Below are 19,821 nucleotides of genomic sequence, written 5' to 3'. Positions count from 1 at the left end.
AGTATTCTCTGTACTTTAAGATAACAATATTATTCTTCAACAAGTTTCACCAGCACAATGCATGGGTACCTCACCAATGGGACTAGTAAACCATCAAATGGTACATTAAAGAAAAGGGATTTTGGGTGCTTCACCTTATCCGCACAAGAGATACCAAGTATCGGTTATTTGTCACCTATAGTATTATACTAGGTGGATTTAAGCAATGATGGATATTGGGCATGACAACCCGTCAGATTATGAAATTTTCTTTAAAAAAATAATTTTCTTAATATGTGCTTATCCTTTGTTTTTATTTGGTTTCCTCTCTTTCTTGTCTTCTTGTCCAAAAAACCATAAACCTGGTATGTACTTATAATTTTCCATTCATACAATTGTCAACATAAACTGGTACAACTGTCATTATTATATTTGTATAACAGCCTTAAGAAAGACCTTGTGTCGAAACACTTGTCGGCTGTTAATCAGAAGACAATTGGATCATAATAAATTGAACTCCTTGGATACATAATATTTGTGCCGATTTTCTTTGTTGATCTGTTAAATTCAGGGGCAAGCGCGATTAACTAGTATAATTAGTTAACTGTATAGGGATTTATGCAGCGCAAATTTAGCTAGAAAGAAACAGCGCTGTAAGACAAGGAGCTACAGGAACACTATACAATTATATGGATACAATTAGAAGGATAGAATATTAAGGTTAGAGTTCAAAGGGCATTGAGAGGGCATAAACAGCGTTACAGATGGGGCATACAGAATGGATAGGGAATGGCACCAGTCTGAGTTGGGGCTGTTTCTACAGATTACCTGTCCACGACTGGTGTCTGTAATCTTTGATTTGCCAGCTGTTTGCACATAACTCCCATTAGTCCTAGTTAGCATCTAGCAGGATACATGGTGAGGGGTCAAGGGAGTCATAGTGTGTGACATATGGACATGTCCCAGATTCTTGCTCTATGAAATATTCTTGTAAGAGCTACTTCTTAAGCACTTTTCTTAAATAACAGGATAGAGGGACACCACCTGATGATGTCAGATAGACTGGTGCCAAATGTTCCCCATCCAAAGTTGCAGAAGGCTCCACTCCCTGTCAGGGAATCTGAGCTTTGCAAATGTACTAAAACTGCTATCATTTGAATGAATAGAGTATTTTATTTTTAGAAAATCGCACCTTAGCAAAGGTCAATGTTGTAAATCATGAGAGATTGGGTGGTGCAAAGTTGTTTCTCGAAATTCACCCCCATTCGTTGCATACATATCTGATAATGGGAGGCATAGTGAATGCCTACGATTGCATAGTCAAAGTAAAGCATAAAAAGCTGGGGCACGATAGAGCAAATGTAAAACGTTCATAATGCACGACTATAAAGAGGCATATATCCTGCTTACAAACACTCATCAACATGATTTGAGGACAAATGGCCACAACAGGGGAAGCAGAACCACACAGTGAATATTTGACTTAGCAGAGAATATACCACAGCAAGTAGCAACATAAGGACTCCCCCGGCCTTAGGACTGAACTACAAACTCAACAAACACAATGTGCAAGAGAAAAGCAAGAAAGACGCTTACATGAGAATTGCAGTGCTCTTAAAAATACTATAAATGGAGAGAAATAACCCACCGTACCACGAAGGCCATTAATTTGTACCCAAATTACAAGAGCATGCAACAACAGCATGCCGCACAAACGATACAGAGAAAGGTAATTGCTTGCTAACGTCTCATTCACAGCATCAACACTCTCAGCCAACACAGAGAGAGTATGAAAAGCAATAGTGTGCATGAAGCTGCACCCAGACAAGGATGCCATGTATTCTCAGCTGGTACTGTGCGCACCATCACCATGCCATTCTCTCCGGATGCATTCTCCAACCCAGACAATCCGTGCCCAACGCTCATCTGCATGTCAATCTGCCATTAAACATCATCGTGCAAAATGTGGATGCAACAACACTAGAGTTAGGGGTTGCCAACACAGACATGCCCTCAACGCACAACAACAACACCATCCGCCCGCATCCGCTAATGGTAGGCTCACAGGGCATGATACTTGGGACACATACAAATATTGACATATCCCTCCCACCTGCATCTGTCTCAATGGAAGCAGCCCACAAGCCACCAAAGACCCCAGGCTAGACCATAAGAGGTCACAGAACCACTGGTGACAGCCTGCCATCTTAGCAGGGGTGTCTATCACTCACATTGACGATGTTACTCCAAGAAGCCTAGGGTCAACAGACACTATGCCCCACATCACTGCCTCCATAACAGGCACCTTTGATGGTCAGAACGCATCTTTCAGCACTTGATTCTCCAGGACCTCACACTTTACAGGTCCAGGCAAAGAAAGAGCAAATGACAAAAGCATCTTAGGAAAAGGGATAAATATTGATGCTGTCCGCACCACCTCCCTGATTTTACCAAGGGCAGACACAGTAGTTGAGCATGGTATGCCTCCTGGAGAAGCACATTTGGTGGTACACATAGGTATGGTGAGGCCTCTAAAAGCACTCGCCAGGAGACAAGCCAGGTGTCTAATCAGGGCTTCCACTATTCCCTGACGTCATGACAGAGGAAGTAGGTGCAGATGGCCAAAGTGCCTCTGTGAGTCGCTGCATTGAACCTGTTTCATACAAATGTAGTGCAATGAAAAATGTCAGCCTTGTTGACATGACATGTAGGGTTATTTGTGGGTGTGATGTCATCCTCTATCATGTGCAGGAGGTTTTGTAGTAGGTCATTACTATTTCAGAATGTATATGTACACCCGATCTCTCTATTGGTTTGCGTGGGCAAAACATTCGGCCGAATAATTTTGACCAGACTACAAACCTGGGTGAATGAGGCAGGATCATTACAGGAGTGCAAGCTGGCTTTTGCGCTGGTAGAGGCACTATGTATCATTGTTTTCTTTTATTGTTACTGATTCAAAAATACGAAATTCTGTCAAAAACCAGTCTCTATGCCATTTTCTTTGACTTCAAATCAGCCTTTGATATTGTCTTAAGAACTACTCTTTGGCAGGTACTAAAGGAACGTAATGTTCCTAAGCCATTGGTGTATGCCATTCGATTAATATACTCAAAAGCGGAGGCATCAGTCTGCTGTGGAGCGGGGGGGAGCAATCAAGGCCGTTTGCAGTGAATATAGGGGTGTGCCAGGGATGTGTCTTGGTGCCCCTCCTTTTCCTACTTTATCTACAAGGCTTAATAGATGCACTAGAAAAGGATGCTCCCGATGCCCCGAGAATTGCAAAGAAAATGGCCCACACTGCTGATGATGCGGTTATTCTTTCCACATCCCCTTGGGGACTTGAGGTATCGCTGGATATTTTTAAGAGTAAGTGTAGTGAGCTTGGTCTAGAAATGAATGCAACCAGAACTAAGTTTCTGGTCTTTGAACCGCCCTCTATGAAGAAAATCCCCTTAAGAAGAATGGCGGTCGGCACAAGTGAAATGTTTTGACTATCTGGGAATTAGGTTCCATGAGTCAGAAGGCTGGACTGACCAACTCACTAAAACCAAGACAAGCCTGGGGAAATATAGCGGGCTTATACATTTTTTTTGTCAAACCATGGTAGTGGAGCAATTTCACTGGCTTTGGAATTATATATTATATGATAAGCAGGCCTTACCAGTGGCCCTCTATGGGTTTGAGCTGTGGGGCCACTCTAAATCGAACCATTGTCCACTATTGAGGATATGGTTTTGAAAAAGTTACTTTTGCTACCTATGAGTGCTCCGACTTCCTTGGTGTGATTGCGTCTTAGTGTTTTTCCTATAGCCGACCAGACTACCCTCAAACTGGTGCTCTATTGGGTCTGACTATGATCCTCCGCGGGTTTGTCAACATACCAAGAGACTCTGAAGAATGTTCTCTTTCTGGATGGGACAAAGAGCTGTGGTCGGGTGGCCCATGTTAAGCATCTATCATACATGTGGGATGAGAGAGCACTCTGGAATAACCCACTAAACTGCAAACATTCTGAAAAAGTTGAGCTTAAAGCAAAGGCAAGGAGGAAAGCCATGGAAAAGCTGGAAGTGCAATGGGCCTCATTAGAGATTGCTCTGGAGTTTTCGCGCAGTAAAATAATGGGAAACTCGCTGAGCCTCCTGGATGAAATCTATCCCCCTTGCAAGCGCTCTTTGTATGTAAAAATGAGGCTCGGGATATTGCATATAGCATGGTACACCCGCTCATGGTCATCTTTGCGATCTGGGCTATGCCCATTGTGTGTGCTTGCCAATGAAACATTAATACATGATATGCTAATTTGTCCTGCCACTTTGGATGTAATGAGAGTGTATTAGAAACCATTATTTGTTGCGCTAGGAGTGCAAGGCAATAAAGGAAGCTATGCAACTTTTATTGTGGTCAGTCGATTGGAACATTTCTTTTTCATCTGCACTATATGTACATCGAGTCTGGCTATTGAGGCAGAGACACATGGGAATTGTTTTTAAGAAAGAGGCTGCGAGCATGCTCTCCTCATAAGTGACATTGGATGAAGATGTAACAGCACTTCCACTAGCGCTCCAGGACTTGCCTGCCTGCATGAATGTCCTTCTGTGTGATTTGCTTACTGGGCCTGGCTCAGCTAGAGTGAATGGGGAACAGATGTGTATATCTGGGGACCGCTCACTTACCAATTTGTTTGGAAGCTGAAGTCAAAGCTGAAGAAAGAAGGTGCTGTTCCTTGAAGCCCAGCAAGAGAAGAAGTCTGCTGTTGCATTTCTTCAATGTAATCCAAAAGCTGGCGTGTTCTTCCAAGGGCTGATCCAGAGAGGACCTGCAAAGGAGACCTCTCCCTGAGCTACAAGGGACCATCATGAAAACTCCTACTCTTCATCAGAAGTATCCTGGAAGTCAGTCCTGTGGGCCTCCTGCTGTCCATAGAAGGGGTCTTTGTGAGCCCTGAAGAGGAGTGCAGAAGAAGTCTATTGGTGTTGCCCTGCATCAAGAAGTGTGTTTTGTGACCGCTGGAAGCTGTTGCTGACTACCACACAGAAGAGGGGGTACTCTGGCATAGTGCTGCAGGACACCTGTAGCTGCAAAAGTTCAAAACCGCCTAAGAACATTTTCAAGGGACATCCTTGCTATCATCACTGACCACTTTGTCCCACCAGATAGAGTCCAGAGTCGCTGAGTGCGGAAGGTCCGTCGTTGGGTTTCCCGCCACCAGAAGCTAAAAGAGGACGTCCCACAGTCCTTGACTTGGGGAAGTTCGTAGCGGCATAGAGAGCATAGGGTCTATCTTCTAATTTGACTGATTTTAACATGGCACACATTTTGTTTTCTCTGACATCCGCTGGTTCATGAGAGCGACCCAGCTCCTTAATGCGCCCCAGAGTAATGCCCAGTCCACGTAATATCTGATGCCTCAGCTTAACAGATGAACAGACCTGTACAAGCGGCTTTCGCATTTCATGTTCCACATCTGGCCAGGCACATGCTACCAACATTCATTGCAACCTGAGGTGAAAAGCATCAAGGGACTCTACCTCCACCTGTGTTGCCATCTTCACGAGGAACCTTTCATAGCTCAGACAGCAGGTAAGTATGTGCCAACATATGTTTACTCCCTTTGTCCACACAGGCCATCCCCACCCTTCTGGTCCCCCCGTGATGTTTCCTTGTGCCCCCCCCCCCTTCTCACACACAGGTGTTGCTGTTTTGCTTGATTCTTCTATCCTGGTCCCCCATCCCCCACCTCCAGCCTACTTCTGCAGGTGTCTGTCTTGATACATGCTGGTCTCACCATCACTGTCTTGTGGCCAATCCTTGATTTGACTTTTATGGACTTCATGGATTCACGGTGCATCACCCTTTCTCATGGTGGCCCTGAATCATGCTGTTCCCATCTTCATCTTGTATCCAGGCTTGCAACATTGCTACTGAATTCTGCAATTGTAGTCTCTCTTCCCTCTTGCTTCTCCACTCTTTTGGACTGCTTACTCTCGGTTCTCTCCTCATCTCCCTTTTACTATCTCCTCCCCTTACTTTTTTCTGTGCACTTACTCTATCAGACTTGTCCCTTGACCTAGTATGATAGGAACCTCATCTGTCTCCTCCCACCACTTTATTTGTTTTTTTCTCCCCCTACCCCTCCAACACTATCTGAAATGTCGTCAGGCCTGGTACGATAGTCGCTTGTTTTGTTCCCCCCTTCCTTTTCTGCACCCCTCTCGCTCACCTTTGTTTTCTCCGGCTCTACCAGAAATGTTGTCAGGCAGGCCTAGTACGGTAGTCGCATGTCTGTTTCCATTTCCTTCCCACTCTCACCCTCCCTTCCTTATCTATGTCTTAGCTCTTGCACTATCTGAAATGTCGTCAGGCCGAGTACGATAGTTAATTTCACATACTTACTGTTCATGGCCTGTAAGAATGTCATTGTATTTTCCCTTGTTCCCTCCCTTGCCTTGAAGCTCTTTGAAACACATTGTGTATAGGCGCTATATAAATAAACTATCATATCATATCCTATCGTAGCCCAGGCTCATCATAGGCGCAAAGTATTCCTGGAGTGCCGCCTTCGCAGCATCAAGCGTGCTGTCTCAAAAATATTGTGTACGGCAGGACCGGCCGAATAAAGCATAATTTACTTCTATGCAGCATCATAGCCTTCGCCCGTGACCTCCAGAAACATATCTAGCCACTTCACCCTTGCGGACCACCTGGTGCCAAGAGAGGAAGGGGATGCCGTGACATGGAATTGCTGTAGCAGGGCTAGGTAGGCCGAGGAGCGCTGCATTCAGGCGCCGGCAGGGGCATTATCGGCATCGTCTGCCATATTGTGTGTTAGCCAGATGACGGGCCTTCCAAGATCCAATTACGAACTGGAGACCAGGGCGTACAAGCACTCTACCCGGAGCTGCAACCCCTCTCCACAACCTGACCAACGTGCTTGCTGGTGTGGGACTACTGACTTGTAGTTGATTTGCGTTCCTCAATGAAACACTCTTTGGCACGTGCACCACTGTGTAGAGGCAATTTCAGTTTCTAACCTACCATGGCAGGAGTAGGACTGGACAGGCGATGTACCATGCCAAACTGCTGAGCACGGGTCCTTCTCATATGGTAACTTGTGAACGTTGATCTGCCACAATGTCATGTTCTAAAAAAAACGAATGAGAGGAGAGACAATAATGTCACTTTCGTTCTTTTTTTCTTCTTTTTTTTCTGGAGTGGGCCCCTTCCATACAGGTCGCTCAACTGAAACTCGCCCTTGAGGTGTTCCCAGGGGAGGCCAGAGCACTCCAACTTCACCGCCGGTGGCTGGGGTGGCATCACACAAAGAACATGAGGCTAGACACCGCCACACTTACCAGCCGAGTGGCGCATGCTCTTGACCCTCGGATTTTGCTGTCTATGTCGGCTGACGCACTAGCGCTCTTGCTGCTTTCTGGTGGAGCCGGCAGAACAGCGGGGTTCCACCATGAGGAGACTATCCTCTGTGTCAACCGCCTCATTGCCACTGTTGTGGGGGAGCAGGTCTTGTCCTGTTGAGGCGTTCCCCTATCATAAACCACACGGAGCCCAGGTCTAGTTACTGGTTACTGAGACCCTGTGCTTACGAATAATCTTGTGCGCACTGGATATCCCCTTTTATTAACTTCCCCTCGTGACACAGCACGTCACTTACAACTTAAAGGGGCACACACCATACCTGTGAGCTATCCTCAAATTCCCTTCTATTTAATTATTGTGAAACTATACCATTCCCAGATGACGATCATGTTAGCTATGCAAGAAGGCCAGTGTCTCATGAAATTCGAAGGTTATGTTGAAGGGGCTGTCATTGTTTTCCTTCGTTTATGTCAATGGTATCTGTGATTTAGAATCCTGCTTCTATGTTGGTGGCCTGCTCCAGTTTTACGTTTTAAAAATCTGGTCACACTAGGCAAGAAACCAGGTATGTTTTGTGTGTTTAGATTGCACATGAATCAGTGGCAGGAAGCCAGGTCGTTTCTGTTCTTGATGTCTTTGCTACATGCTGGACCGTTCACGTTGTGGGGAAGGTACATCAGAGGCTGAACACTTCCTAACATTGTAAATGGGTAGGCGACAACAAGGGGTGTATTACCATAGAGTTTTGAATGACGTAATAAACACCTCACACTGTGATTGAATTGTGATGACATTTAGAGCCGGTTGTTGAGAAACATTCTGCTTCTTGATGCCCTGCCATCTATTTAGGCGACTAAAGTCCAAAGAAAGTCTGCTTCTCCTTATGATGTATATTGGGGAGTGTATTGGGGTGTGTATTTTGGTGAGGTCTGATAATCGTTCTCAGGTTCTCCTGTCGTTGTCTTCTTGATAAGGAATTGTCACGTGTAGGACACCTACATGGAGTGCACAGTAAATGCCACAATTGACCAGACAAATAGATGCTTTAATGTGAAGATTTATAACAATCACAAGCCACAAGGTTATTCACCCAACTCTTATTATACAATATGTATCTCGTGCAGCATTGTGACAATTGTGTTTATTTTGCAGGACATATGACGACGCGTCCATCGTGTGCGGCTTACTCTGTCCAGGCCACTGTTACCCAGTGTAAAGTAGGCAACGCAATCATAACCTACACCTGTGTGTGTAGCACAGGACATGGTGGAACTCTGTCACGACAGATTGACCTAACTTTCGTACTAAATGGTAAGACAAGCGCCATAATCCCTGAGTGTAGTGTTACTATTTTATTATATTATTACAATTGGGTTGGGAAGATAGCACAGTGGCAATGCACTTGTTTTAGAACGCAATATGAGAGTCCAATTTAATGTAATGGGGATCTGGACACTTGTCTTGGAAGCCAATGTGCAATCTCCATTCAGAGGCTTGAGTTTGTACATGGCTGGTTCATCCCTTCATTTTCCCATGGGTTATATACATTGGGGGCCATTAAACTGGCTAATGATAAACACTTTCTTGACAGCCTCCATGCATTTCTATGTAAAAATATGATAATATTATTTTACTATCAAATAACAAGCACTACCGGAATTCCTTGAATGCCTATTTGTAGTACACCCCTCTCAAACTGCACAGGTTTATTGAAGATATTAAAGGTGGGTATCATCCACTCGTGGGCAGGCTACGGAGACCTGGATTCTCTTCGAGCATAGGCCACTGACATCTTGTTGGGGAAAACAACCTACCAGTGGGTCATGAAATCTAAAGCATTGTCAATGGCTGTGTCTAGTAGTCCTACATCTGCCTTCACCCACAGTGAACTAACAGACGAGGACACCCAATCAGCAACTTATATAACAAGGACCTATTAATCAAAGTGCATGCATGATGTTCCCAAAGCATCCAACTATGCTGGGTTCCACTAAGATCCATAGCTATTAAGGAAAGACAAGTGCATTCTTTTTTTTCAAACGAAGACCACCAAATCCACCATTGTGTGCCAACTGTTAACCTCCCAATCAACAACTCTTTGCCCATTCGAGTTCTCCTATACCACTGTAAGCTCAATTGCAAAAGATGGTTTACACCTTAAATGCAATGAGTACCACAATGTCCAACTCTCCCAGCCGTTAAGCCACAAATTAGATCTTCTGCCATACACCAGAGATAGTGTTCAGTCTATAAAAGTGAGCATTTTGCGTAGCCTCAATTTCAGAAGTGTGATGTTCTCCTTAAAAGTGATCTTGCTGCTGATATCCTTTTACTAATAGAGTGTAACTGAGGAGAGCGCTGGTAACATATATGGTCACCCTAGGCTAACCATGAAGAAACCACTGATAATCATGGGTTCTCGATGACCCTAAAAATGGTTCTATGTTATCTTGCCACATGTTTCCTACCGCCTGCAATCCTTGTCTGCCTCCTAGCCTGATCTCAAACCTTGCCCTTTTCTATCCATGCAGCAGTTTATCATGATGCCATTCTTCATCTTCCTTATTTGTGCACTACAGGTACCACCTGGCGCTGCATGGGTCTGTAGCTGGGGTGCATGTGGTGGTATAGGTTTGTGTAGCTTTTATTGGATCATAACTTCCCAGTTTTCAAGAAATCGCAAAATCGTCAATCTCCCGAAATCGCCTACACTGATAGCACAAGGCCGGACCCCGCCCTGTGCAGGGCGAATGGGTGGGGTTGGTCAGATTTCACCATAGCCAGTACACCCCAGACTGGGTATGCCGACCGTGGGCCAAAATTTCAGCCCACCAACTGTTATGGGGCTGGAGCCAATCCCAAACATACAAACACACTTTCACAAATATATATATATAGATTGGGGGTCCCCAGAACTGCCAGTACTATGTCTTCTCCTCAATCAGTGTCTCTCAGTAGACCCCTGATGTTCCTATTCTGCATACAGCCAATTCCCAGTTCCCCAACATGCTGTCCCTGCTCACCTTGAACTACCTTGAACACTCTTGATGGACAGCAACCCTTGTCCCACTTTTTCTGCCTTATGCAATGTCTTCTTGCTCACCTAATTCAACCTCTCCAGCTCCCCTGCTATTGCCTGTCCATCCTAATCTTCCTATCCTGTCCTAAAAACATTTTGTGACTTCTGTTTCACCTCCCAAATCTTGCACTTTTGAACCTTGTAAGGCACTCTGAGACCCCCTGAAAAGGGCTACCGCTGAACAAAAATAAAAAAATAAAACAAAAAATGAATTGAAGAAAGGGATCAGGAGATCTTAAATACTCAGGCATTCTGTTACTAATATGGCAGCCAACGGAATCCTCTGACTTTTCCTTTATCGTTAATTGTGCTCAAGTCTATTCCATTCTGACGTTGCTTATTGATCTTCCACTCTTTGGACATACTCTTTTTCTACTTCACAGTGAGCTCATAAGCATTTCTCTTAGCGGCATATTTAGGAGTTATAAAGGACAAGGATAATGGAAGCTTTCAAGTGAATTTAATGAATATATAAAGGTGATATATAAAACAATTATTTCTCTTTCATTTTTTGTGCCATTTGGTAATTCCTTCTTGATACCACCTTCCCTTCACTGCTCCTCTTTCTCCTTGCCTTTTACAATAGCACCCATGTATTCCCTACACAGTGTGAGAAACCTGACGGTATCCTCACTCCTACTCCCCCTGGATCCTCTTCACAAGTGGCCAGCGAAAGGCCATCACTTTTGGATCCCTGGGGGTGGAGAAGCGAGAGAGGATGACATGGGTGGAGGGTCCTTGGGCATCGGGAATGGGGTACCCACAGGCGAGACATGGTATCCCCCTTTTCCCTCTGAAAACCAACCTAACCCTCCCCCTGCCTTTATGGACTACTGTAACATATAGTCCCTCAGTTCCCCTCATTTGTCAAGTGACAGTACTGGGATGAGGAAGAGGCGACTAGGAGTAGTGAACACCAATAGGTATTTTCACCACTGTGGTACTGAGACAAAGAAGAAGACTGTGAATGAGCACTATTGGGAAAGTCAGATGTGTCCCACAAATGGGTTGATTAGAGGTCAGGCAATTGAACTTCATGACCCACACCTGTGGATCCGTAATACTCCTAGGGAGCATAATAGGTGGGGCTGCTGCACTTCAGGGAGGGACACAGAATGAGCTGGAAAGAAGCATGTTGGAACTAGGATTGGGAGCCGTGTGAGTCCAGAGGAGGAGAGAGACGATAGAGCCGAGTGCGTGACTTGAGAGGGTGTAAATATCCGGCGATCTCCGGTTACCGATAGCAACAGCAGGAAGTTGTGCTCAGCCCAAAGCCCACAGCTGCTGCGGAAAGTGGGAGAGAGCGGGGGAAGCTCTCAGTGGCCACCACGAGTGAGGCGATGCACGTGAATCCCGGAGGATTAGTCAAGAAGAACCAGCAAAGCTGCAGAGAGTGGGTGTGCATAACTGGTGAGTGTAATTCAGAAAACTCTCTGTCTGGAGCGCCCAACTAATGCTGATATGTGTTCTGAGAATGCCAAACAAACCAACAATAAGTAAACTATGAATGCAGAATGATTTCAAAGTAAATGGACATAGTCCTGAATAGTAAATTGAACATTTTTGAATATCAAGCAAGTAACAAACACTTGGAAGGAAATATCAAGCAAATAATGAATACCGAGCTGAATGAAAACCTTGTGGGCAAAGCTGCGAGATGATGAAAGTCAAATGAGAAAGTGCCCATTTAAAAGATGTGAAATAAGAGCCCCAGTGTGAAAGAGTTTTTATCATAAAGGTGGGGAAGAAATAAGACCACCACAAAGTGAACTTTATGAATGAATAAATATCATGTGGCAAGGCCAAAGACTGGCAGAAGTAGTGTGACATATTGTGGCAAAGCCAAGAGGCTAAACAGGAGAAGCCAAGAGAGTGTGAACCTGCACATAAAGCCAAGAGGCCAACAAGGAGAAGCTAAGTGAATGTGAATCTGTACACGGGCAACTCTAAAAGAGAATGTGTGGGCTAAAGAGCCTAGGGATTCTGGTTGCGTGACCTGTGGTGGGTGAACTGCGTGGTCTGACAGCTGTGCCTAGACCATGGAGCCCTCAATGGTGAAAGATAAAGACATTGTGAAACAAACCAAGAAGGATCACTTTAACCCTTTAAGTGCCAACGACGAGCTGGCTTGTCGGTGGCAGGTGCTCCAGGTTGCCACCGACGAGCCGGCTCGTTGGTTTAGGCACTCTGTTTTGCTCGATCCCTGCAAAGCAGGGATCGAGCAAAACTGTAATCCAACCCCTGGCTATGTGAGGGGGAGGTCCCCCCTCACTGCCAGGGGGCTGGATTACCTTCAGTTTCACGTTGGCGTGCATAACGCACGTTGGCGTGAAACTGAAAGTAAATTCCCTGCAGCAGCCATTTTCGGCTGCTGCGGGGATGAGAGAAGGTAAGATACCTTCTTGTTCCGCCTCGATCTCTGGCTGTATTTCAAGCCAGAGATCAAGGCGGATATAGTTGGAAAGGGGAGATCCTCCCCTTTCCAACGATACCCAATTGTGTGACATTGCTGCCCGCGGATCGGGCGCAGGGTGCGCGAGCCGCGGGCAGCAATGCCACCGGATCAGTACAGATCCGTTTGTGACGCGGGGGGAGGGGGGACTGCTTACTAGGTAAGCGGCTCCCTTCCCCCCGTGGCCCCAAAGCATGGGGCCACAGCGCCAGAGACCCCTGGGGGCAAATGATCACTGCCCCCAGGGGTAAAAAGTAAAAAAAAATAAAAATAATAAAATTGAGGGATGGGGGGATGGTGGAAGAGGCTAGACCACCTTTTGTGGTGGCCCTCTCCCCCCCACCCCAAATGGCTGGGGGGGACACCTCATGCAGCCCTCCCTGAGCCTCCTAGGAAGGACTGCATGATGTGCCCCCCCTCCGTTCGGTGTGGGTGAGGAGAGGGCCACCACAAAAGGTGGGGCAGGACCCCCAATAGATGGGGCAGTAGGGTTTGGGCACCCTGGGGCCAGATGGCACACTAATGTGGCCATCTGCGCCAAGCGAACTTGGGTAAACAAAAAAAAAATCCAAAATCGTAGGCTGCATTTTAGGGGGGCTGAGGGGCACCTTAAATTGGGAGCGAATGTTGTACTGCAACGGGGGATGGCACTCACCCCCCCACCCCAAATGGAGGGCCCCACCTCATGCAACCCTGAATTTATTACACAGAACCCCAGACAAAGTGAACATTGTGTTTTTTCCCCACCAAATATCATACTTTGTCGGGGATTGTGGCTAATAAAAACTGGGGCGATTTGTCCTCTCTTCGCAAATGCATGGGGTTCACTGTTTTTCCCGGTGGCTTGGACACCCGAGGCCTATATCTGTATGTTGTGCCGGTCGGCAAGGCGTCTCAAATTCCAGTCAGAAAACAGACTTGGGGTTACTTGTGTTTTAGGCTTTCCCCTTGGCGGCCAGGTAGGTGCATCCACACATGTGAGGTACCGTTTTCATCGGGACACCTGTGGGAATGCAGGACGGTAGGCCATGTGTTGTTGGGGGCGTGTTTCGATGGGTGAGCTGAGCGAAATGTGCAGAAAATGCGTTTTTTCCCCACATTTTGGACTGTGCGGGGGTGTCTGGGTAATAAATCCTTGCGCGATTTGGGCATATCATACCTCTGCGGATTCCCACGGGTGTCCTCTTTCCGGAAATGCATGGGGTTCCCTGTTTTCCCCGGTGGCTTGGACACCCGAGGCCCATATCTGTATGTTGTGCGGTCGGCAGAGCGTCTCAAATTCTGGTCAGAAAACAGACTTGGGGTTTCTTGTGTTTTAGGCTTTCCCCTTGGCGGCCAGGTAGGTGCACCCACACTTGTGAGGTACCGTTTTCATCGGGACACGTTTGGGAATGTGGGACGGTAGGCCATGTGCTGTTGGGGGCGTGTTTTGATGGGTGAGCCGAGCGAAATGTGCGGAAAATGCATTTTCTTCCCCACAGTTCGGATTTTGCGGGGGTGTCTGGGTAATAAATTCTGGGGCGATTTGGGCATATCATACCTCTGCGGATTCCCACAGGTTTCCTCTTTTCGGAAATGCATGGGGTTCCCTGTTTTCCCCGGTGGCTTGGACACCCGAGGCCCATATCTGTATGTTGTGCCGGTCGGCAGAGCGTCTCAAATTCCAGTCAGAAAACAGACTTGGGGTTACTTGTGTTTTAGGCTTTCCCCTTGGCGGCCAGGTAGGTGCACCCACACATGTGAGGTACCTTTTTCATCGGGACACCTGTGGGAATGCGGGACGGTAGGCCATGTGCTGTTGGGGGCGTGTTTCGATGGGTGAGCCGAGCGAAATGTGCGGAAAATGCGTTTTTTTCCCCCACATTTCAGACTTTGCGGGGGTGTCTGGATAATAAATCCTTGGGCGATTTGGGCATATCATACCTCTGCGGATTCCCACGGGTGTCCTCTTTTCGGAAATGCATGGGGTTCACTGTTTTTCCTGGTGGCTTGGACACCCGAGGCCCATATCTGTATGTTGTGCCGGTCGGCAAGGCGTCTCAAATTCCAGTCAGAAAACAGACTTGGGGTTACTTGTGTTTTAGGCTTTCCCCTTGGCGGCCAGGTAGGTGCATCCACACATGTGAGGTACCGTTTTCACCGGGACACCTGTGGGAACGCAGGACGGTAGGCCATGTGTTGTTGGGGGCGTGTTTCGATGGGTGAGCCGAGCGAAATGTGCAGAAAATGCGTTTTTTCCCCACATTTTGGACTGTGCAGGGGTGTCTGGGTAATAAATCCTTGGGCGATTTGGGCATATCATACCTCTGCGGATTCCCACGGGTGTCCTCTTTTCGGAAATGCATGGGGTTCCCTGTTTTCCCCGGTGGCTTGGACACCCGAGGCCCATATCTGTATGTTGTGCCGGTCGGCAGAGCGTCTCAAATTCCGGTCAGAAAACAGACTTGGGGTTATTTGTGTTTTAGGCTTTTCCCTTGGCGGCCAGGTAGGTGCACCCACACATGTGAGGTACCGTTTTCATCGGGACACCTGTGGGAATGCGGGACGGTAGGCCATGTGCTGTTGGGGGCGTGTTTCGATGAGTGAGCCGAGTGAAATGTGCGGAAAATGCGTTTTTTCCCCCCACATTTCGGACTTTGCGGGGGTGTCTGGGTAATAAATTCTGGGGCGATTTGGGCATATCATACCTCTGCGGATTCCCACGGGTGTCCTCTTTTTGGAAATGCATGGGGTTCCTTGTTTTCCCCGGTGGTTTGGACACCCGAGGCCCATATCTGTATGTTGTGCCGGTCGGCAGGGCGTCTCAAATTCCAGTCAGAAAACAGACTTGGGGTTACTTGTGTTTTAGGCTTTCCCCTTGGCGGCCAGGTAGGTGCACCCACACATGTGAGGTACCGTTTTCATCAGGACACCTGTGGGAATGCGGGACGGTAGGCCATGTGCTGTTGGGGGCGTGTTTTGATGGTTGAGCCGAGCGAAATGTGCAGAAAATGCATTTTTTTCCCACATTTCGGACTGTGCAGGGGTGTCTGGGTAATAAATCCTGGGGCGATTTGGGCATATCCTACCTCTGCTGATTCCCATGGGTGTCCTCTTTTTGGAAATGCATGGGGTTCTCTGTTTTCCTCGGTGGCTTGGACACCCGAGGCCCATATCTGTATGTTGTGCCGGTCGGCAGAGCGTCTCAAATTCCAGTCAGAAAACAGACTTGGGGTTACTTGTGTTTTAGGCTTTCCCGTTGGCGGCCAGGTAGGTGCACCCACACATGTGAGGTACCGTTTTCATCAGGATACCTGTGGGAACGTGGGACGGTAGGCCATGTGTTGTGTTTGTGTGGTTTTCATAACGTTTTGACCCATTTGCTGGTGGCCTTTGTCACACAACCCTTTCATTTCCCAAATGTGACCTACATTTAGTCGCTGTTTTAGGCACCATACACTTTTGTAACCTGCACAAGTCACCTACCCTTGAAAAGGTCTGCCTGTGCTCTTTCAAAAAATGTATGCTTGCCGTTCCTCACCACATTGGTTTTCCCGATTTACACACGCTAACTGCGTCTGTTCAGGCCGTGAGCGTAAAACTCCTGTGTACCATGGCTCAGTGTTTGGCTTGTGGTATTGCTTGTTTTGTAAAACACTACAAAAAATGTTTGCTCTCCTAACTGCAAGAGTCAGGGAAATGTAGCAGAGCATTGCTTTTCTCAAAATTCATAGAAGCCATTGCCGTACCAAGCCAACCATGTTCAACACATACCTTTTTTTCTGTCATTTTCCCGCTTTTCCCCCAATCGATGGCAGTTTCCCCTACCTAGTTGTTGCCTGACCTACGCAAATCACCCCTTCCGAAACTTGGAATTTTGTCTACTTTTCAGAAATACTTGTCTTTCTGTCCTCCAATTCGGCTTTCCTACCCTTTTCTTCCTTTCCGTCCATGCATGTCGAATTGGCAAAAATTGCCAAAATCGCCTACCTCTCACAAAACGGTTGATAACCACATCAAAATATTTTTTTTCATTTCCACTCAACCTGTTCTTGAAAGCCAGGAAATTGGGGAATTCAGCACAGCAAACAATTAATTCCTAGCTCTTACAAGGAAAAAAGCACAGGCTTCTTTGTACATCATTTTATTGGCATTTTTTGAAAAAACCCAAAATGTTTGCTCTTTTTCCTTATTTTCTCTCACCCCCCCTACAGAAACCTAGGATTCCCGGGTGGCGTTACGACCGCCTACATGTGGGAAAAAAAGGAGCCAAATTTGGCCGAGATACCTCATGTAACAAAAAAGTTACAAGCCATTGAATGGCCACATACCGAAATCACCAAAAAAGGCCCTGGCACTGGGGAGAAATACCCATGGCACTTAAGGGGTTAAGTGAACTGTTAATGCAATCCAGAAGGAGTGTCAAATTGACCAGGAGTTGTGTTGAACATTGGAAGTTTGAAACCAAGTATAAGTTGATACGTTGGAGGCATGGGAAGGGAACCCTGAGACTTGATGAACTGCAATGCTGTCTTGAGGAACTCTAGTTCCTTGAAATTGGAGAAGGGAACCCCAAGCATTGTGTGGAACTGTATTACCTTGAACTTAGGGAAGTAAACCCCAAAGATGTATGGAACTTTCTTGAACTTGGGGCAAGGGAGCTGAAAAGGAAGCTATGAGCTGTAAGAAGCTCAGAACATAATTTGATCACTATTTCTTTTATTATTGACATCCTTACACATTGCTTAGCTTTAGTTTTGAGGGCAAGGATAGGTTTTGGACATAGAAAGACTTTTAAGTTGAACTCTTTGGCTCAGACGTCCCTTAGTTTTGTTCAGGTAGGGAAATACCACCTTAGCATAGGACAAGTTAGGCTTTCAACTATGCTGACATTTGATTTAATAAAACACTGTTTTGAACTTTGAATCTGTTGTCTGTATCTTACTTCATGATGCCTTCAAAACAGGTGCTAATGGTATTTTTTAAAAAAAAGAACCTTACCTGCGTGTCCCGGCGCTGGTAGTGTTGCTGTCCCCTCAGACCATTTTCCATGCTGATGATGTCAAAGTCATCAACACGGAAAATGGACTGATGTCTTCAGCAGCGCTACACAACACGATTGGGGCCGCACAGGAAAGGTACGTTTCTTTTTTAAAACATTAAAAATAAAAAAATAAAAAATAGCTACACAGGTGCTAATGGCAATATGCCCCTCGGTGGCAGGCTGACCCTGAAGGTAACGGCACGCCACCCTCATTAAGGAACCCTCGCTGCACCTGGGCCCTTAACTTGGCCGGCAGGCCGTTACCTACCGGGTCGGTCTGCCACCTCGGGGCATATCGCCTCATTAGTCCCCTTATAGTACTTTCAAAGCACCCTTGATAACATTTTACAATACAAGTACAATGTCTATATATACAGATGATATATATATATATTTTAACTGTTAGAACATGTCCCGTCTCCACACCTACACACTCTACTCATTTAGCACCCAGTTTAGTACCACCCTTATAAACATTGTTGATTTGTAAAGGTACCTAGCAATAGGACTGCCCCCGATGCCTGTTGATACAATGTATGACAGTTCAGGTACAAATGCCAACCCTACTGATCAATAGTATGCATTGTTCACCATATGTTACCCCACTGGTTCACCATGCATGTTGAAATTACTGGTGTCCTGAATTTGTGCAATTTATGGATTATGTTAAATTAAAAGTTACAAAAAAAAGCATATTCACAGCATTTATTTGTATTTATTTCCCCCCCCCCAGCAACTGTAACAATCGAGAAGAAAATTGTACTAGTTTCTGCGACTAAACCCTTTAATCTGACATGTTATTCCGATGCTACTGACTTTGGAAGCATTATTTGGTACTTTGGAAAGACAGTGGTGGACAAAAGATTTTACAAAAATACTGTCAATGCCACAGGAACTACATCTGTGCTTGATGCAACAGCAAATGCAAACTGGAATGGTAAGAAAAGTATTATGTCATAATTGATTGAACTATATGGCATGTGTACGTACAGGCCGATGCAGCGTTTTGGCCTTTGCAGACTGCACCAGATTTGTAATTGAAAAAGTTATGTGGAACATGTGAGCGCTGTGCCTTCAGTCAAGAAAAGTAAGTAACAATTTAGGAGTAAATCTGGAGTAAATCACACCGAACACTCTAAATAATGCAGTGAAGTGTTATTGAGGCATTATACCCCGCTGTGAACGTCTCGGTAATGGCCCGCTGGCCAAGTTAAGGGTGCGAGCGAAGCGAGGGTCCCTTAACATGAGCGGCAGTGCCGTTACCGAGAGGGTCGGATCGCAGCCAAGGAGCATAGTGCCTTAAGCACCCACAAGTTGATTTTGAAACAACACTGAAGATGGATTCATGTTCGTGACGCGGTGTCGCAGGATGGGGTAAAGGTATATTTTTCATTTTAAAAAAAAATGTTAACATCGCCTTTAGCACCTGCGTGTAGTTACTCACGTGTGCTAAAGGTGGAATGGGGCTGTGTGAGGGAGCAAGGGCGGCAAAACGCAGGGGGTACACATCTTTGGTGGAGCTCGGAATGCAGGCTTATACCAAAGGATTCAACCCACGTTCCGCGCTTCCTGATTGGCTGGCGCCACCGTCCAGGGTGCTAATGACCTTTAATATGCCACTGTGTAACCTTGATCATTCTCCTCCCTGTTCTTTGTTTTCACTCACATTTTCCTGACACTTAGGTAGTTAAGTATTTTTCCATGGTTGAGTGTCAGGCGGATACCATGGATGCCAAATAAATGGGAATTAGCTTTACTCGGCATATCTTATGCCGATCTAACTCTCTTTCTCCCTCTCTGTCAATCACTCAATGCACATTTTCTCTCTGTCTCTCTTTCTCTCTCTAACTCACTCAGTGCTTCTGTCTCTTTCTCTATCGATGAGATACGCACAGTCAGGTGTGCAAGGTG

General features: G+C 46.2%; 1 protein-coding gene across 5 annotated transcripts in view; it reads left to right on the top strand.

Moving 5' to 3' along the window:
- LOC138453201 (adhesion G protein-coupled receptor F5-like) overlaps positions 1 to 19,821 on the top strand; it is a 584,850-nt gene that overhangs the window by 310,348 nt on the left and 254,681 nt on the right. For all 5 annotated transcript variants that reach the window (XM_069605826.1, XM_069605823.1, XM_069605825.1 and 2 more), the window contains 2 exons: positions 8,509 to 8,667; positions 18,644 to 18,847. In XM_069605826.1, the coding sequence (XP_069461927.1) occupies positions 8,509 to 8,667; positions 18,644 to 18,847 (363 nt within the window). The remainder of the gene's footprint in view (positions 1 to 8,508; positions 8,668 to 18,643; positions 18,848 to 19,821) is intronic.

Source organism: Ambystoma mexicanum, chromosome 4p (assembly GCF_040938575.1).
Source record: "Ambystoma mexicanum isolate Mex_15411 chromosome 4p, UKY_AmexF1_1, whole genome shotgun sequence".
In the NCBI taxonomy this organism is placed as follows: domain Eukaryota; kingdom Metazoa; phylum Chordata; class Amphibia; order Caudata; family Ambystomatidae; genus Ambystoma; species Ambystoma mexicanum.
This window is presented reverse-complemented; position numbering and strand designations above follow the sequence as displayed.